Source organism: Wyeomyia smithii, chromosome 3 (assembly GCF_029784165.1).
Source record: "Wyeomyia smithii strain HCP4-BCI-WySm-NY-G18 chromosome 3, ASM2978416v1, whole genome shotgun sequence".
NCBI classification, from domain to species: Eukaryota; Metazoa; Arthropoda; class Insecta; order Diptera; family Culicidae; genus Wyeomyia; species Wyeomyia smithii.
The window spans coordinates 277,213,027-277,228,561 of NC_073696.1; the positions used below are offsets into that span (position 1 = coordinate 277,213,027).

Here is a 15,535-nt window from a genome sequence, read left to right on the forward strand (position 1 = left end):
ACTGTCAAGCAAACAACAAAAATGAAAATGTTGATTGCTACGATTTCTTGCTGAAACTTGTTGATAATTTTGTTCAACATATCTTCTTGTTTTTGCCAATTAATTAACTTTCGTAAGGGCTCTCTTATTATTTTGAAAGTGAGATTCGTATTATAAATTTAATTTAATCGAAGTTTAATAAGACAAAACCATTCATTATGATAACGTAAGTATTATTGGATTTGGTTTTTGAGGATAAAGAGTTAATTCTGACTTCGACGCATTACGAGAAATTCTTGGTGCTTCTTTAATAAGAACAATAAGCTTGTGCTTTGTCTAATGCACAAAAAACTCTATCATCAAATATAAACAATATTTTTTCGAGTGTTGTTGAATATATTTCTCAGGCTGAAAATAAATGTACGTAAGTCACCGAGCAAACACATTGATCCTGTCTGCGGACTCTGTATATTTTGGAACAAAAAATCCCCTAATTACAGTGTTTAGTCTCACGTCACCATTTCATACAACCCTAGGGCTGTATACCTTGTAGTATTTTTTTTTTTTTTCATTTTACTATCTTAGTTTCTCAACCCAACAAAGAATTTTGTTGAATTGTAACTTTCTAAGCTGCTATTACGCATATTTCAAACGAATTCAAGCTTTATGAGTTGTTAAACAACAAAATTGATATCTGAGAAATAATGTCACTTTTGTAACAAATAAACAATTCTCGGCGCTGGTAAGTCAGGCAAAGGCAAGGGTGTAAATACTTGATGCGATGAGGGCCGCGAAAAGACAGAAACATTGAACTGCTAATGATGTCTCAGCTAGAAAACCGAAATTGAATCTCCAACTTTTTCTCCCTTAAGAACTAAATGATTCAAAATGTTAAAAGTTATACAGCCGCTTGTAACAATAAATAAAGTTGAATACAGAATATTTATTAACTTTTTTGAAAACCACCGACTAATTGTCCTATTTCGTCTGATTTATTCGTTTTCATTTCCCAACTCAACAACCGATGAAGTCAATTTGTTTTGCAACTAATGAACCTATTTTGTTTGGTTCAACTGATATTCTTGCCAAACTAATCTACCTATTTCGTCTGATTTCGTATACAGGCTCAACAAAATCCCTCCACTTATCAATCGTCGGAATCAAAATCGGGCAATTGTGCCTGCGAGAACCGTAGGGATAAAAGTAGGTGAGACTTTTATTGGGATGTTTTGATCTTCCCGAGTCAGTCATTACATATTTCAATACGAACACGTTGTCACACCCAGAGTTGCCAATGTTCCAGTTTAAACTGGATTCTTCCAGTTTTTTTCAAGTGATCCAGTCAAACAGTTTAATCTCAAAATCTTCCAGTTTTTCTGTATATCTGCCAGTTTTATCCAGATTTTTTGGACACTCAACCTCCGATTGGTTTTTTGAAGTAGAATACTTCTCTCAGGAAGTTCGGCTACATAGGGATGTGAAATGAAAATCTAACACCGAAAAAAGAGAAAAATATGTCCAATTTCTAATGCTAATAAATCAGTTAGTATTCGATGGATTTCCTTCGTTCTTGTAGCAATAGATTGGAAAATCTTCTAAGATTTTTCCCAAAAGAAGATAATTGTAATTTTATTATCCGCACTATTGTACTATTGAAAATAGTCAAGCCTTGTCAAAACGAAAAATTCGACCTCTGATTGGTCGTTATATGCTTGCTTCCCAAGCACGGTCGACGGGTTCATATACCTTGCAATTGAAAACATGCTATTTGGCCTATATAAGAGCCTGTTTCAGCCGGAGCCGCTCATAACAGTTCTAGACAGCGACAACAGCAGTCGTCCTACCTTAGCAGCAGCACTAGCCCTGTGGTTGGTCACCACGTCTCAGGAGCAGCGCGGTTCTTCTCAGCGTGTGTCGCCAGACAGCCATTATTTCCCCACTGTTGGGGCAGCATGAAGATTGCCATCAGGAAATCCAATTTTGAACATCAAAATGCCTTTTAGAAGGCAAATAAACAAGTCATTGAAAGTTAATAATTTTTGACAACGCAAGCAAGCATTCTGTGTTGGATCCTAGCAATTTAAATCTGTCGCACCCGTCTAATTTACTGAATGTGAAATAGCTTCCACCGTGCATGTTGTCCGTGTATCTTAATTCCCCCACTGTTGAGGCAGCTCAAAGGTTTCGATCAGCAACCGATTTTGAACCGCAAAATGCTTTTTTCAAGGCAAATAAGCAAATAATTCAAGGTTAATAATTTTCTGGCATCAACACAAGCGGGCATTCTGTGCGGGATGCAATCAAATTCTGTTGTAGTTGTCTAATTTTTACTTTATTTAGTAAACCCCCACGGTAGGGGCAGCGCAAAGGCTGCGATCAGCATAACCGACATTGAATAATAAACTGCCCTGTTAGAACGCATTCACAAAAGCAGTTAGTTCGACTATGCAGAGCTAATATAAGGTCGATTCAATCAATCAGCATTAACAGAATTTCGTCGTCTCCCAGCTGCCAAGTTGCAACATGATGCAACACGCATCAGCGAGCAAACGAAATCGCTTGATGTTACAAACCGCAATAAGATAGGGGTAAAACCGTTGCGTGTGTAAGAGCACAATCGGTGTTTATTCGCTGGATACAAAAATCATATGCGAATTGTGGAATTTTGCTGAAGAACGTTAGTGAATGGAACAACTGAACTGAAACGCGTGGCCTATTTCGTAGCACTCTTCGGCTATAAAAGAGTGTTTCTGGGGAAAATAGCTACATTCATTAGTCGGAAGGTGAGCTGGATGGACCGTCCGGGTTGCGCCTGTGCACAGTGGGGCGACTCCATACAAAGGCTGGCCAAGCAAAAAAAGTGTAGATGAATGCGACAAAAACTTGGTATTTTGTTTGGGGCCGTCCATAAAGCACGAAACCCAATTTTTAATATTTTTTGGCACTTTTTTCTTTTTTTATACAATTATATGGTCTTTGACCACAAGTAGTGCCACCGGGCGTCCTCCCCATTGAAGAAAAAAATACGTAATTTATGGACGACCCCTCGAACTAAACGTATTTTTCCTAAATATATATTTTTTTGAATCAACTAAAACAACATAAGTAATACAAACTAATTACAAATTGAAAAAGTCATCATCATCAACATCATCTTCCTCTGTGATTGCTTAAATCTTGTGTAGAATTGTTTCCATAAAATTTGAAGTTCATTATACTTATCGGCAGGAAAAATGTCTTTCGCTGCAATTTTCATTTCTTCTAGTGATTTTCGATGTTTCATTGTTTCATATATAGGTTATTTTCTTTATCCGGTTTCTATGGTTAAAACAGGACATTTAAATACTGTCGTGACGCTTAGAAGCCATCTTGTTGCGCTTTCCAAATTCGCGCAGTCCGACTAATCGCTTCAAATTTCGAACAGAGAATGAGGAGAAGATCATTCTACCTGGTGAGTATATCCTCTGTTAGCTCATTCCGTTTCCTCTTGCTTTTCTCTTGCTCCCACCAGAAGATATACACTCTCCACACTACTGTCTTTTCTTTAACGCTGCTCTCTTTTTTTCTCTCTTTCTCTCACACACACACACACCACTCTATCTCTCTTTCCTTTACTTTTGTAAGAGCTCTTGTTTTCCCGATGAGGACGTTCTTTAGGGGCACCTCGTAAACGATCGTGTTGAGTAGTACGGCCGCTCTCTTAGTCGACATTGCGATAGCATTACACAAACTCGAACTATGTAAATAGCAAGTTAGTGCTCACACATTCTACACGCCACATGAAGAGACACTAATTTCAAAGATAATTTATTTTAACCTGACTCATATCCCGCAAATACATGTATAACACCATGAATTGACAACTTACAAGACATTGAATTAGGTGGTGCCGCTGAAGTGGAAGGCTTCATAATAAAATTCAACGAATTTATGAATTTGAGAACTAAGACACTGGAATGACACAACGTTCTAAATGAATACGAAAAGATGCGGAGAACGACGACTGTTTTTTCTCATAAAGCAAAATGTGTGCTTTACTGTTGTATGCAAACGAGTGCTAAGCAAAAGCAATCTTCAAACGGGCTATTGTAAGCCGGAGTTTGATGGTATGAATTTGCTGCTAGTATTTGACACTTCGATCAGTTTAGCGAATTTCATGATCATAAATTGAAAAGGGCTAAATGTTTTCAATATTGTTTTAAATTTTCAGAAAGTGATAAAGTTTGACATAATTAAAATTTCATAAAGATTTGTTTACTGTTTTCTTATTTAACACTTATTTTATAACTTTAATTTACAAATTTTGTGATTTTTGCCCAAATTTATATTTTATCCTTACGGATTGAGTACGATATCATAAATTTTCAATAATGGGGTATCATGGTTATGATTAAAATTAATCCTGGATGAAATTTCAACTTCGAAAATGAAAAACTAAAAAAATCTGCTATCGCTTCTTTCACTAAAGTGCCAATTTGCGCAGTTTTGCGCTACAGCGGACAGTATGCATTTGAAAGCTTACGTTTTCACCTAAATTTTGAATGTAGTCACAACCGTGGCAAACTGCGGCAACTGAACTTTTAAGCTACTTTTCTACAAAAAAATCACGTTTTTTTAAATTTTTTCAGTGTCAGGCCTGCTATAACCAAATTTTACATTATCTAATAAAAAGGGTTTGTTTTGCACAATATTTACAACAATTTTTCCTTTGACGTCAAAAAAATCCAAGCTATCATTGAAGCTACAAAGCGTTTCAAAGTAATGTACTTTTTATTAAAAAAAAAGACAAAAAACGTCAGTTCGCCAAGCTTTGACAAGTCATAAAAAATTCAGATTTCATGGTATTGCGCCCAAATTTTGGATTTAAACACTTGAATGTTATAGCAAAAAAGGAAAAATATTATGAAACAGCTAACGAAAAAAATTTTTCTGGCTGATGACCAGCGATTCCCCACTGTGCTGTGGCTGCCTTCAAATTAAACAAATCACTTGCCCTGTGGTTGGTCACCACGTCTCAGGCCTCTGCCTGAGAACGAACGCCAAGGCGAGCGATCGGGCGAGATTTTTGCCGTACATCAGCCAGCGCTTCCTCTAATGTAAAAGTTGGATCATTTTGTTCAGAAGAATATTACTGTCGGTAATATTACAGAGATGCGATTGCATTATATCCGATATGGAATTGAACAATTGTTCTTTTGAGGACAAATAAAACATTTAATTTGAAGAGTTAATAGTTTTGGGTACCAGTAGCAGTATGGTACAGCCTCAGCGGCAGGTGCAGCCGGTACTTCCATGAGGCGGATGTTATAAGGAAGTAAATGGAAGCGGCACGGCGAAACAGTTCGGGTGTGCTTAGACGCGCGTCATTTTTCGTTGTTGATTTTATTCCCCACATGAAACGACGCGCTTTCGTACGAGAGCGGCGGTATTAGCGGTAGATGCATTTGCCAACACTTACTCCAGTAAAACCGTGTCTAATTTTCAATGTGAAAACACCTTTCTATTATGTTGGCCGTGCGCATTAGGCCTCTGCCAGGCTAAACGCGAAAAGCGGCGTGAACCGATTCGCCCGACCGTAGGTTAATGTACAGCCGTAAGTAGAGCTGTGTAAAAGTATTCTACTTCAACCTTGCGGTCGTGGCTTTGCACACAACCCTCCTGTGATTTTTGAAATATTTTTAGAACGTAAATTTTGTGGATTGATAAGTCACTCTTAACAGCATTTTCAGTATCGTATCTTCTCGTACGAAACAAAGCCAAACTAGGTGTTGTATTGCATGGTTGAGATATAAAGTTCAGTTTTATTCTAGAATCTAACAAAAAGGCTTCATCAGATCATGCAGATAAAGAAATTAATTGCAATGATAGGTTAATGTTATATAAAAATGAAAACAATCTATTTCAAAAACGTTATATTCAGACGGCATTCTTCAAATTACTTTCTGTTGCGGAGCAATTTGAAAATTGTTCGAATAATCAGATATCAAGAGATAGCAAACTCAGAGATAACTGAAATTTACACTTCACACTTGTAACGTAGGAAAACGTTGCATCAGTTCTTTTGTTAAAAGTTAAAGTAAATAAAAAAAGCTTTATTTTCTGTTTTTGCTATTAACTGGTTAACTGGCGCAATTTCAAATTTTGCTCCTGTAAATGAGATTTTTCAGTCTATATGTTTAACAAAATATAAGCATACAAAATGTATGCCCGCTGTATTTGAAACTTATAATGGATTCAATAACCATCACAAAGAAGCTCTCTCACAATTTTATTTTAGCGGTATTTTGTAAATTTATTTGGAATCCAGTTTTTTCTTCAGCATTCTTCCAGTTTAATGAAAAAAATTATTGGCAACTTTGGTCACACCCTTCGACGAAATCAGCTACGAACGCGCTCCATTCGCGTGTTGGTGTTGTCATTTCATCATCTGCCAATATAATAAAAAAGTTATGCTCGCGTGTGATGATATTTAAAGATTTAAATAGTATAATGTTGTTTTCCGGCCGCCTAGAAAGATTAAATCAACTCTAGTTTAAATTTAAACCATTGTTTCCCTAAATGAAAGTTATGTTGCGCGATTTGTTAAGGTTTTCGGCACGGCATGAAAGTACTCGGTCTTTGCGCTAGTATTAACTCTAGCCAGCAATTCAAGTGATTGTACATTGATAGATGTTGCAATGATCGTGTTAAAATCGGTTTACGTACGCTTCGTAAGCATCATCATTCTCGCATCGATCGGGGTCACTATCATGATCTCCAGTCTTCCAATATCTTCCGGTACCATCAGACCATTTCACTCAAGTTAGATTTTGTATGTGCTAAACTTTCATTTTTCTCATTCCAAAGATACCTGTCGTTGTGAAGCCCCCGTTGAACATGACAAACAGCACGAACGGTTCCAGAGCAGTTTCCAGGAGGTGTCTACATCAGATAAACCTAAGCTAGCGATTTTGGTACCGTTTCGTGATCGATTCGATGAGCTCCTCCGCTTTGCACCGCACATATCAGCGTTTCTGAATCGCCAACAGATTTCTTTCCACATATTCGTTCTGAACCAGAATGATCGTTTCCGGTTCAACCGGGCCTCGCTTATCAATGTAGGTTTTCTGCACGTGAAACATCGTTACGATTACATTGCAATGCATGACGTTGACTTGCTGCCAATGAACGATAATCTTAAGTACAAATATCCAGCCGAAGGACCGCTGCACATATCCGGACCGGAGTTTCATCCCAAATATCATTACCCCACCTTTATCGGAGGTATTTTACTGTTGAAAGTGGAGCACTACCAATCTTTGAACGGCATGTCTAACCGATACTGGGGTTGGGGTTTGGAAGACGACGAATTCTACGTGCGAATAAAGGAAGCCGGATTAGAGGTATTTCGACCTCAAAATATCACCACTGGCCCACAAAATACTTTTCTGTACGTATTATTTAGTACTTTTCTCAACAGTTTGTAATTTAATTGTTTTTATAGGCATGTTCATGATCGTTTGCATCGACGGCGCGACACGACCAAGTGCTACAATCAGCGCGACGTGACACGACGAAGGGATCGTGAAACTGGACTGAACACCCTTCGCTACAGCATAGCTAAACGACACGAACTCACCGTCGATCAGGTTCCGGTGACTGTGTTGAACATCGACCTGGAATGCGATAGATCTCAAACACCGTGGTGCGAATGCGACGGTAAAAACGACGGCAAAACTCGACAAGAAAGTAAGAAACAGGTGTGACTCCGTGAATTTCAGCTTTAAGCAAGTATTCAGTTTAAAATAATCGATGAAATTACAACCGTTGCCATAGCCTTGCATGATGATTACCTATACGGGATACGTTTTATTATACTCAAATTTCGATCCTAACAATGCAATAAAACACTGTTCTACGCATATAGTCTGTTTGTTTGTTTGTTTGAATGACGTCAAAACCACATCATTAAAGTTGATTTCATCAAACAGTAATCCAGTATCATGGGCTAGATGCGCATAAGTTAGTACTAGCATGAATCAAAAGGCATAAATCATACAACCGCACTGCTGTAGCCCATTTTAACCATGTTGAGATCTCTTTGCATTTTTAATGCCCTCATGATTAGCGAATATTGATAGAATTTTAATTTGATTGGAGCTTCTACTGCATGCAATTGATATAAAATTCGGTGACGTTGTATATCGATGACCACTCACAGAAGCACGCAGCCATTGACATGTGTTATGATTTTTCAACGAACGTCAAAAAGGTGGAAAAGTGCGCGCGTTTGTTTAGCATTTCATGTTCCCTGTCGTGAGTTTTGTTTATTTCAAGTCCAGAAACATATTAAGGGATTTTTACTGATATATGCAAATATTTCGCTAAGAGATCACTAAAATTTCATTGTCAATTACCGTTACGCGTTGGTTCGCAACATGAGCAAAAGTAAGGACAATCTCAACAGCTCCAACACACTGTTTAATTACTTCGCCAAATCACCGGCAACAACTCCAAAGCTTAAACCGTCGTCGTTAACCTCCGGCAGCCCGGCAACCAGTAGCACCAAGAACAATAACTATGATACTCCAAAGTTAAAAGTAAAAAAAGAACCCGCTAGTGCGGCCTCATCGAAAACCAAACAAGATGAGGAGGAATCGATTCAACCGGTCAAACGACGACGAATTATGCTGCCAGACTCTTCGGAGGACGAGGAAAACTCGGACACGGAGAACAAGGTTCAAAACGAACGCACACCGCCGAAACTGTCCTCGTTCAAACGTGTAGAGAAAGAAGCGCACGACGAGTCCTCGCCGGTGCAGAAAAAGATTAAACTTGAGGCAGAAAATGATTCCTCCCAAGATGAGCAGAAAGAATTGTTGGAAGATAAACAAGCTGACGGGAAAGCTTCAACCCTGGACGAACCGACGGTTTGGGCTCATCAGAAATTGGATTTTCTGAAACCGGAGAAGATAAAGGATATTCATGGAAATCGACCGGGCAATGACAAGTATGATTCCCGTACCATTTATGTACCGGAATCGTTTTTAAATACTCTAACGCCGGTGAGTATGAGTTAGCTCTCGTCCTGCCTGATTGACTTACTAATATAGTTCAATATTTTAAGGCAATGCGCCAGTGGTGGGAGCTTAAATCGCGGCACATGGATTGTGTGTTGTTCTTCAAGGTGGGTAAATTCTACGAGCTGTACCATATGGATGCCACTGTGGGCGTGGAAGAGTTGGGCTTTTCGTACATGAAGGGAGAATTCGCTCATTCGGGTTTTCCGGAGACAGCATACGAACGAATGGCCACCTCGTTAATTGAGAAAGGTTACAAGGTGGCTCGAGTTGAGCAGACCGAGACGCCGGAGATGATGCAAGAGCGATGTCGAAAAAATAAAACCAACAGCAAGTACGACAAAGTTGTTAAACGGGAGATTTGCCAAGTATCGCTGCGAGGAACGGAGGTTTTCGGCCAGCAGGTGCATATGTCTTTGACGCATAACCCGAAATATATGCTCGCTATCACCGAGCGTTCCGCTAAACATGGAAGCGGCAGTCGATATGGTGTATGCTTTATCGATACCTCTTTGGGTGTTTTTCACCTTGGGGAATTCGATGATGATTCACAAGCATCCCGACTGTTGACTTTACTCTCCCACTACGGGCCAGCTCTTGTGCTGCACGAGAGAAGCTCACCGTCGGCTGGAACCCAACAGATTTTTAAAACCGTCCTCGCGGGCATTCGTAAGGAAGCTTTAATCGGCGAGTCTCAATTTTGGCCTGCAGAAAAAACTTTGAAATATTTGGCGGAGAATTTCTACGGTAATACTAGCGATGAAAAGTGGCCCTCAGCTCTGCGCTCGCTGGTGGACAAAAACGATCCTCTCGGTTTAACACCGGACGTTGAGTTTCAGTTGGCGCTGAAGGCGCTGGGAGGTTGCATTTGGTACTTGAAACGATGCCTGCTGGATCAGCAGATCATAGCATTGGCCACGTTTGAATTGTATATTCCCCCGGATGACGATCGGGTGCGTGAGCAACTGAAAATCACAAATGCTAACCGTTTCTTAGTTTTGGACTCCATCACTTTGGCTAACCTCCGCATAACGGACGGCGAACAGTCTCTGGTATATCGTATGGACCATTGTTGCACAAAGTTTGGCAAACGGCTGTTCCATCATTGGGTATGCTCGCCGAGTTGCGAGCGTAGTATTATTGTCGAGCGGCAGGAAGCCGTCACGGAACTGCTGGAAGATGTTAGTCTTTTGCAGGACGTACGACAACTTCTCGGCGAGCTGCCGGACCTGGAGCGATTGTTAGCACAGATCCACACGTTCGGTAATGCCGATCGTAGCAAGAATCATCCGGATGGACGGGCAATTCTGTACGAGGAACAAACCTACGGAAAGAAAAAAATCCACGATTTTATTACTACTCTTCGTGGTTTTGATGCGCTATCCAAGCTACCGGAAATGTTTTCCGGCGTTTCTTCACGATTATTGATTCGTCTGACGCAAACCGAAAAAGAGGGTGGAATATTTCCAGATATGGCCAAAAAGATACGCTTTTTCGAAGAATCTTTCGATCACGAAAAGGCACTGAAGGATGGCGTCATTGCTCCCGCTAGAGGTCTTGACGCTGAGTACGATGCGGTCGAGCAAGAAATCGCAGATATACTGAATGAATTAGAAGAGTACAAACGAGCGCAGGAGAAACACTTTGGCTGCAGTGTGACCTACTTCGGAAGTGACAAGAAACGTTTCCAATTGGAGATTCCGGAAAGTGCATCGAAACGGGCCAACAGCGGTTACACCTTGGAAGGACAGAAAAAGGGTAAAAATGGAGTCAAGCGATATCACACCGATGAAACACGCGAGTTCTTAAAACGAATGATACAAACAGAAGATCAACGAAAAGTGGTGCTGAAAGATTTGGCCCGAAGAATTTATGAGAAGTTCGCTAAAAGCTACGAGTTATGGAAAAGATGCATCGATTTAACAGCGACACTTGATGTGCTGACTTCTCTGGCGGAATACGCTCGTAGCGAAGGTGACATGTGTGTTCCCGAGATACTTGACAAAGACGATCAAGTGGGTCAAATTTTGGAACTGGAAGAAGGCATTCATCCTTGTATCAGTGAAACGGAAAATTACATCCCTAATGGCGTCTGTCTCGGATCAAATGGATCCAGATTGGTGCTGTTGACCGGACCGAACATGGGTGGTAAGAGTACCCTTATGCGGCAAGTTGGGGTCCTGGCCATAATGGCCCAAGTTGGATCGAGAATTCCGGCCGCTAGCTGCCGGATGACGCTAATCGATCGAATCTTCACTCGATTGGGGGCGAATGATGATATTATGGCTGGACATAGTACCTTCCTGGTCGAATTGAACGAAACGTCAACAATTCTGAAACATGCTACTGAGCGGAGTTTGGTGCTGCTAGATGAACTCGGCCGTGGTACAGCAACCTATGATGGAACGGCAATTGCGGGGGCGGTTGTCAACTTTTTAGCCGATCTGCAATGTCGCTCTATGTTTTCTACACACTACCATAATCTGGTGGACAGTTTTGACGGGGACAGACGGGTCAGTTTGGGTCATATGGTAAGTAAGGATCGAAAAGTTAACCAGTTCAAAACTCAAACTTGAACTTCCAATTTTAACGTAGGCTTGTATGGTGGAGAATGAAGATGACGAAGATCCCACCCAGGAAACGGTTACTTTCCTGTACAAATACGCCGATGGGGCATGCCCCAAATCGTACGGCTTCAACGCGGCCAAGCTGGCCGACATGCCAGCCAGCATTATTAAAAGGGCCCACGAGGTAGGTTAGGAGACTTTGTAGTGATCAGGAAAAAAAACCTAACAAATTTTTACTTTCACTAATAGCTATCCAAAACGGTTGAGGCAGAAGCACTCAAGCGGAAAGTGTTCTCCAAAGCCCTCCAAAAGACAACCGATACTGCTGAGGTGAAGCTTTTGTTGCGAAAACTCAAGGCATGTCATTTCTAATGTCACCGAGAGGTAAGTTGAACAGATCTACTCAGAACACAGTATTCCACTTCGATATATATCGTATACGACGTTAGGCTCTCTATATGTTACTGTTACAACACGTAATAAAAATATGCCATATTTGTCTAGGACAGCCCTTTAAAAATATGGTTTATGTTTTTCATAATAGAATGAAAGAAGGGTTGTGAATCGATGTGTTGCGTTTCTGCCCAGCAAATACTCGTTCACCGGTCAGTTTCCTTAATCAAAAAAAAAAAAAAAAATAAAAATATGTCCACAAAACATCACACTGAAACAAGTCGACATATATTCTCTATTAAATTTGTCCAATGAATTTAACGTATTAAACGATCTCCTAATTTTATATGATTCCATTGGAAATCCATTTGTAAATTAAATGTGATACAATAATTTTAACGAATCGCACAATGGAATAATAATTATCGGATTTTCACATCCATTTTATTTGAAATTCATTTACGTCTAACATGTGCCGTAAAAATTTAAATTTACAGGCAACATTGCGGAATACATTTCATAAAGTAGGTATATAAAACCGTCATGTATCGAAACCAACATATAAATCTTATTGATAAATCCATTAAAAACACATGTCGCTGTGACTTTTTGTCAGTTTAACTTGTGAAGTTTTGTTTTGACGTTTGGATTTGGTATCGAATAATCCAGATAGTTATTCAAAATGGCTACACCACGAGAAGACGGCGTCTTATTGAGCGATTGGAAAAATATTTTCTTATCTCCAATGGGTAAGTAATTTTTTTTTTTACTTCATTTGAGTTTAAACTTACATAGATATTCACAACTATAGATCACACCGAAGAAATTGGCACTTATATAATCGTAGGGCAAACAACGTACAGACCATTGGAACTCGGATCAAGTGGCCGACGTTGAACCGGTAATTTCTTTTTTATTAATCATTTGTCAGGAAGTCGGTAGTGAAATCTCTCGAAAGTTGTGATTGCCACTGACCGACGCAATTCATTTTTGCTTTAATTTATAGGTTTATAGGATTTATAGGACAGTCAACAATCAAGTACAAATTTCTTAAAATAAATATTATTTTTATAATAAATTCTTGTATCCTTTATAAAAAAAAGCACTTCGATTTGTTTTCATGTACATATATGAAAAAAACAGTCCCTTTAGTGAAGTTATTTCTATAGGATAATAACACGAAATGCATGAGTTTTTCCAATGAAATTGTTATTATATGCCAAGATATAAATTATGGCATTGCCAATGAGTCTAATGAATTATTTGTTCGTTAATTTTTAAAGGATTTTCTTATCTATTTTAAAAGCTCGGTAGTAATGAGAGTCTATCAGACGATCCTATGAAGAATGCATGACACATTTCCGATCACATCGTTTTAATTGGAAGTTCTAATAGTGCAAATTTATAACACTCCCATATAATATGAATAGGTGAGATTATTTCAGTGTAGGAATCATGTGAAGATTTATTTTACATGTCGTGGTTGCACATATAGTGCATTAGGTTGTTTTTTTTTTCTTCATCTATAATTTATTTGACACGGCACAAATACAATTTAATGTTTAACGGCGCCAATTATATCTGGTAGCTTACTTTCTAAAGTATCTTAATAACTAAAAGCAAATTTTTTATCCTCGCTGCCGACTACGAGCTGAAACTAAATCTAACTTAAAGCTAGAATGTTTTGCATTGAAAGCACTGATTTGTTGTTTGATGGTTTTCCATCGCCATAGGTAAGTAGCATATTGAATATGTTCCGCTGCTGGGCCAAGATATTACAGACTGGCATATTGGGTTGTCTCCCTCGGGGCCTGAGAGTATCGTGCGGGTCTAGTTGCTGTTTCCGGATCCGGGGTCTTAACGTGTTCTTGTCGTTTGGTTGGATGTAGGCGGATGGGAATAGGATTAAACTGGGACATCACGAACAGGAACAGCCGGCTGCCTACTTTCGGCCTGCAGGGAAGCTATTAATTTAGACCTGGCGTCACGGTGTACAGGCATGACCAAACCACATGCTCTATGTCGTGATAACCTTCACCACAGGCACAGATACCACTTTCCCCGAGCCCAACACGACGGAGATGCGCGTCAAATCTATAATGATTGGACATAAGCCGGGACATCACGCAAATGAAATCCCGACCTACATCCAACCCCTTGAACCACGGGTTCGTCGATACTTTGGGGATATGGAATGTAACCACCTTCCCAATTTCCCTCTGGTCCAAGCATTTTGCCAACTGATGATCGTATTCTGACGTACAAGTGCGAAAAATTCATTAAAGGCAATTGGTCTTTCATAAATATCACCGTTTGTTGCGCTCACCTTAGCCAAAGAGTCCGCTTTCTCATTACCCGGTATCGAGCAGTGAGAAGGGACCCACGCTAAAGTAATCTGAAACGATTTTTCGGATAAAGCACTCAGATGTTCCCGTATTTTCCCCAGGAAATACGGAGAGTGCTTAACATCTTTCATCGATCGGAGAGCCTCAATGGAACTGAGACTGTCCGTAAAGTTGAAATAATGGTCCGTGGGCATTTTTTCGATAATCCCTAGGGTGTACTGAATTGAGTTAATTCTGCGACGTAAACAGAAGCAGGATTATCGAGCTTATGGGAGACGGTTAAATTGTTATTGAAAATACCGAAGCCAGTGGACCCATCAAGAAGTGATCCGTCAGTGTAGAACATATTGTTGCAGTTGATGTTTCGATATTTATTGGAAAAAATTTTGGGGATCTGCTGCACGCGTAAATGATCCGGGATTCCACGAGTTTCTTCTATCATGGATGTATCAAAAAACACAGTAGAATCAGAAGTATTTGATAAGTCGACACGATTTGGAATATTCGAAGAAGGGTTAATATTTTGGGACATGTGATTGAAATACAATGTCATAAAACGGGTTTGAGAATTAAGTTCGATTAACCTTTCAAAATTTTCAATCACGGGACGGTTCAAGATCTCACATTTGATAAGAATACGAGAAGACAGCCTCCAGAAGCGGTTTTTCAATGGTAGTACTCCAGCTAAGACCTCCAAACTCATCGTATGGGTCGACTGCATGCAACCTAAGGCGATACGCAAACAACGATATTGTATTCGCTCCAGTTTGATCAAATGTGTGTTTGCTGCGGAGCGGAAGCAGAAACACCCGTATTCAATAACAGACAATATCGTTGTTTGGTAAAGCCTTATAAGGTCTCCTGGGTGGGTTCCCCACCATTGTCCGGTTATTGTACGAAGAAAATTCACTCTTTGTTGACATTTTTTCATCAGATACCTCACGTGACAACCCCAGGTGCATTTAGAGTCGAACCAGACACCAAGATATTTGTGTACCAAAACCTGAGAAATCGTTTTACCCATTAATTGTGTTTGAAGCTGAGCAGGTTCATGCTTCCTAGAAAAAACTACTATCTCAGTCTCCTCCGGAGAGAATTCGATACCTAGCTGTAAAGCCCAAGCAGACAAATTGTCCAAGGTATCTTGCAATGGTCCTTACAAATCGGCAGCTTTGGCTCCTGTAACAGAGAT

General features: G+C 39.8%; 2 protein-coding genes and 1 long non-coding RNA gene across 3 annotated transcripts; all 3 read left to right on the top strand.

Moving 5' to 3' along the window:
* The first annotated feature begins 6,371 nt into the window (after positions 1 to 6,371).
* LOC129730907 (beta-1,4-galactosyltransferase 7) lies at positions 6,372 to 7,884 on the top strand. The gene is made up of 3 exons (XM_055690510.1): positions 6,372 to 6,756; positions 6,826 to 7,408; positions 7,463 to 7,884. The coding sequence occupies exons 1-3, from the start codon at positions 6,657 to 6,659 to the stop codon at positions 7,722 to 7,724; spliced, it is 945 nt and encodes a 314-aa protein (XP_055546485.1). The 5' UTR covers positions 6,372 to 6,656; the 3' UTR covers positions 7,725 to 7,884.
* Positions 7,885 to 8,009: 125 nt separating this feature from the next.
* Positions 8,010 to 12,135, top strand: LOC129730904 (probable DNA mismatch repair protein Msh6). Its single transcript, XM_055690509.1, has 4 exons — positions 8,010 to 9,023; positions 9,086 to 11,569; positions 11,634 to 11,789; positions 11,855 to 12,135. The coding sequence occupies exons 1-4, from the start codon at positions 8,397 to 8,399 to the stop codon at positions 11,975 to 11,977; spliced, it is 3,390 nt and encodes a 1,129-aa protein (XP_055546484.1). The 5' UTR covers positions 8,010 to 8,396; the 3' UTR covers positions 11,978 to 12,135.
* A 258-nt stretch (positions 12,136 to 12,393) lies between these two features.
* Positions 12,394 to 13,101, top strand: LOC129732807 (uncharacterized). Its single transcript, XR_008729357.1, has 3 exons — positions 12,394 to 12,747; positions 12,810 to 12,899; positions 13,005 to 13,101. It is a non-coding gene; the product is annotated as an uncharacterized LOC129732807 (long non-coding RNA).
* The last annotated feature ends 2,434 nt before the right edge of the window (positions 13,102 to 15,535 follow it).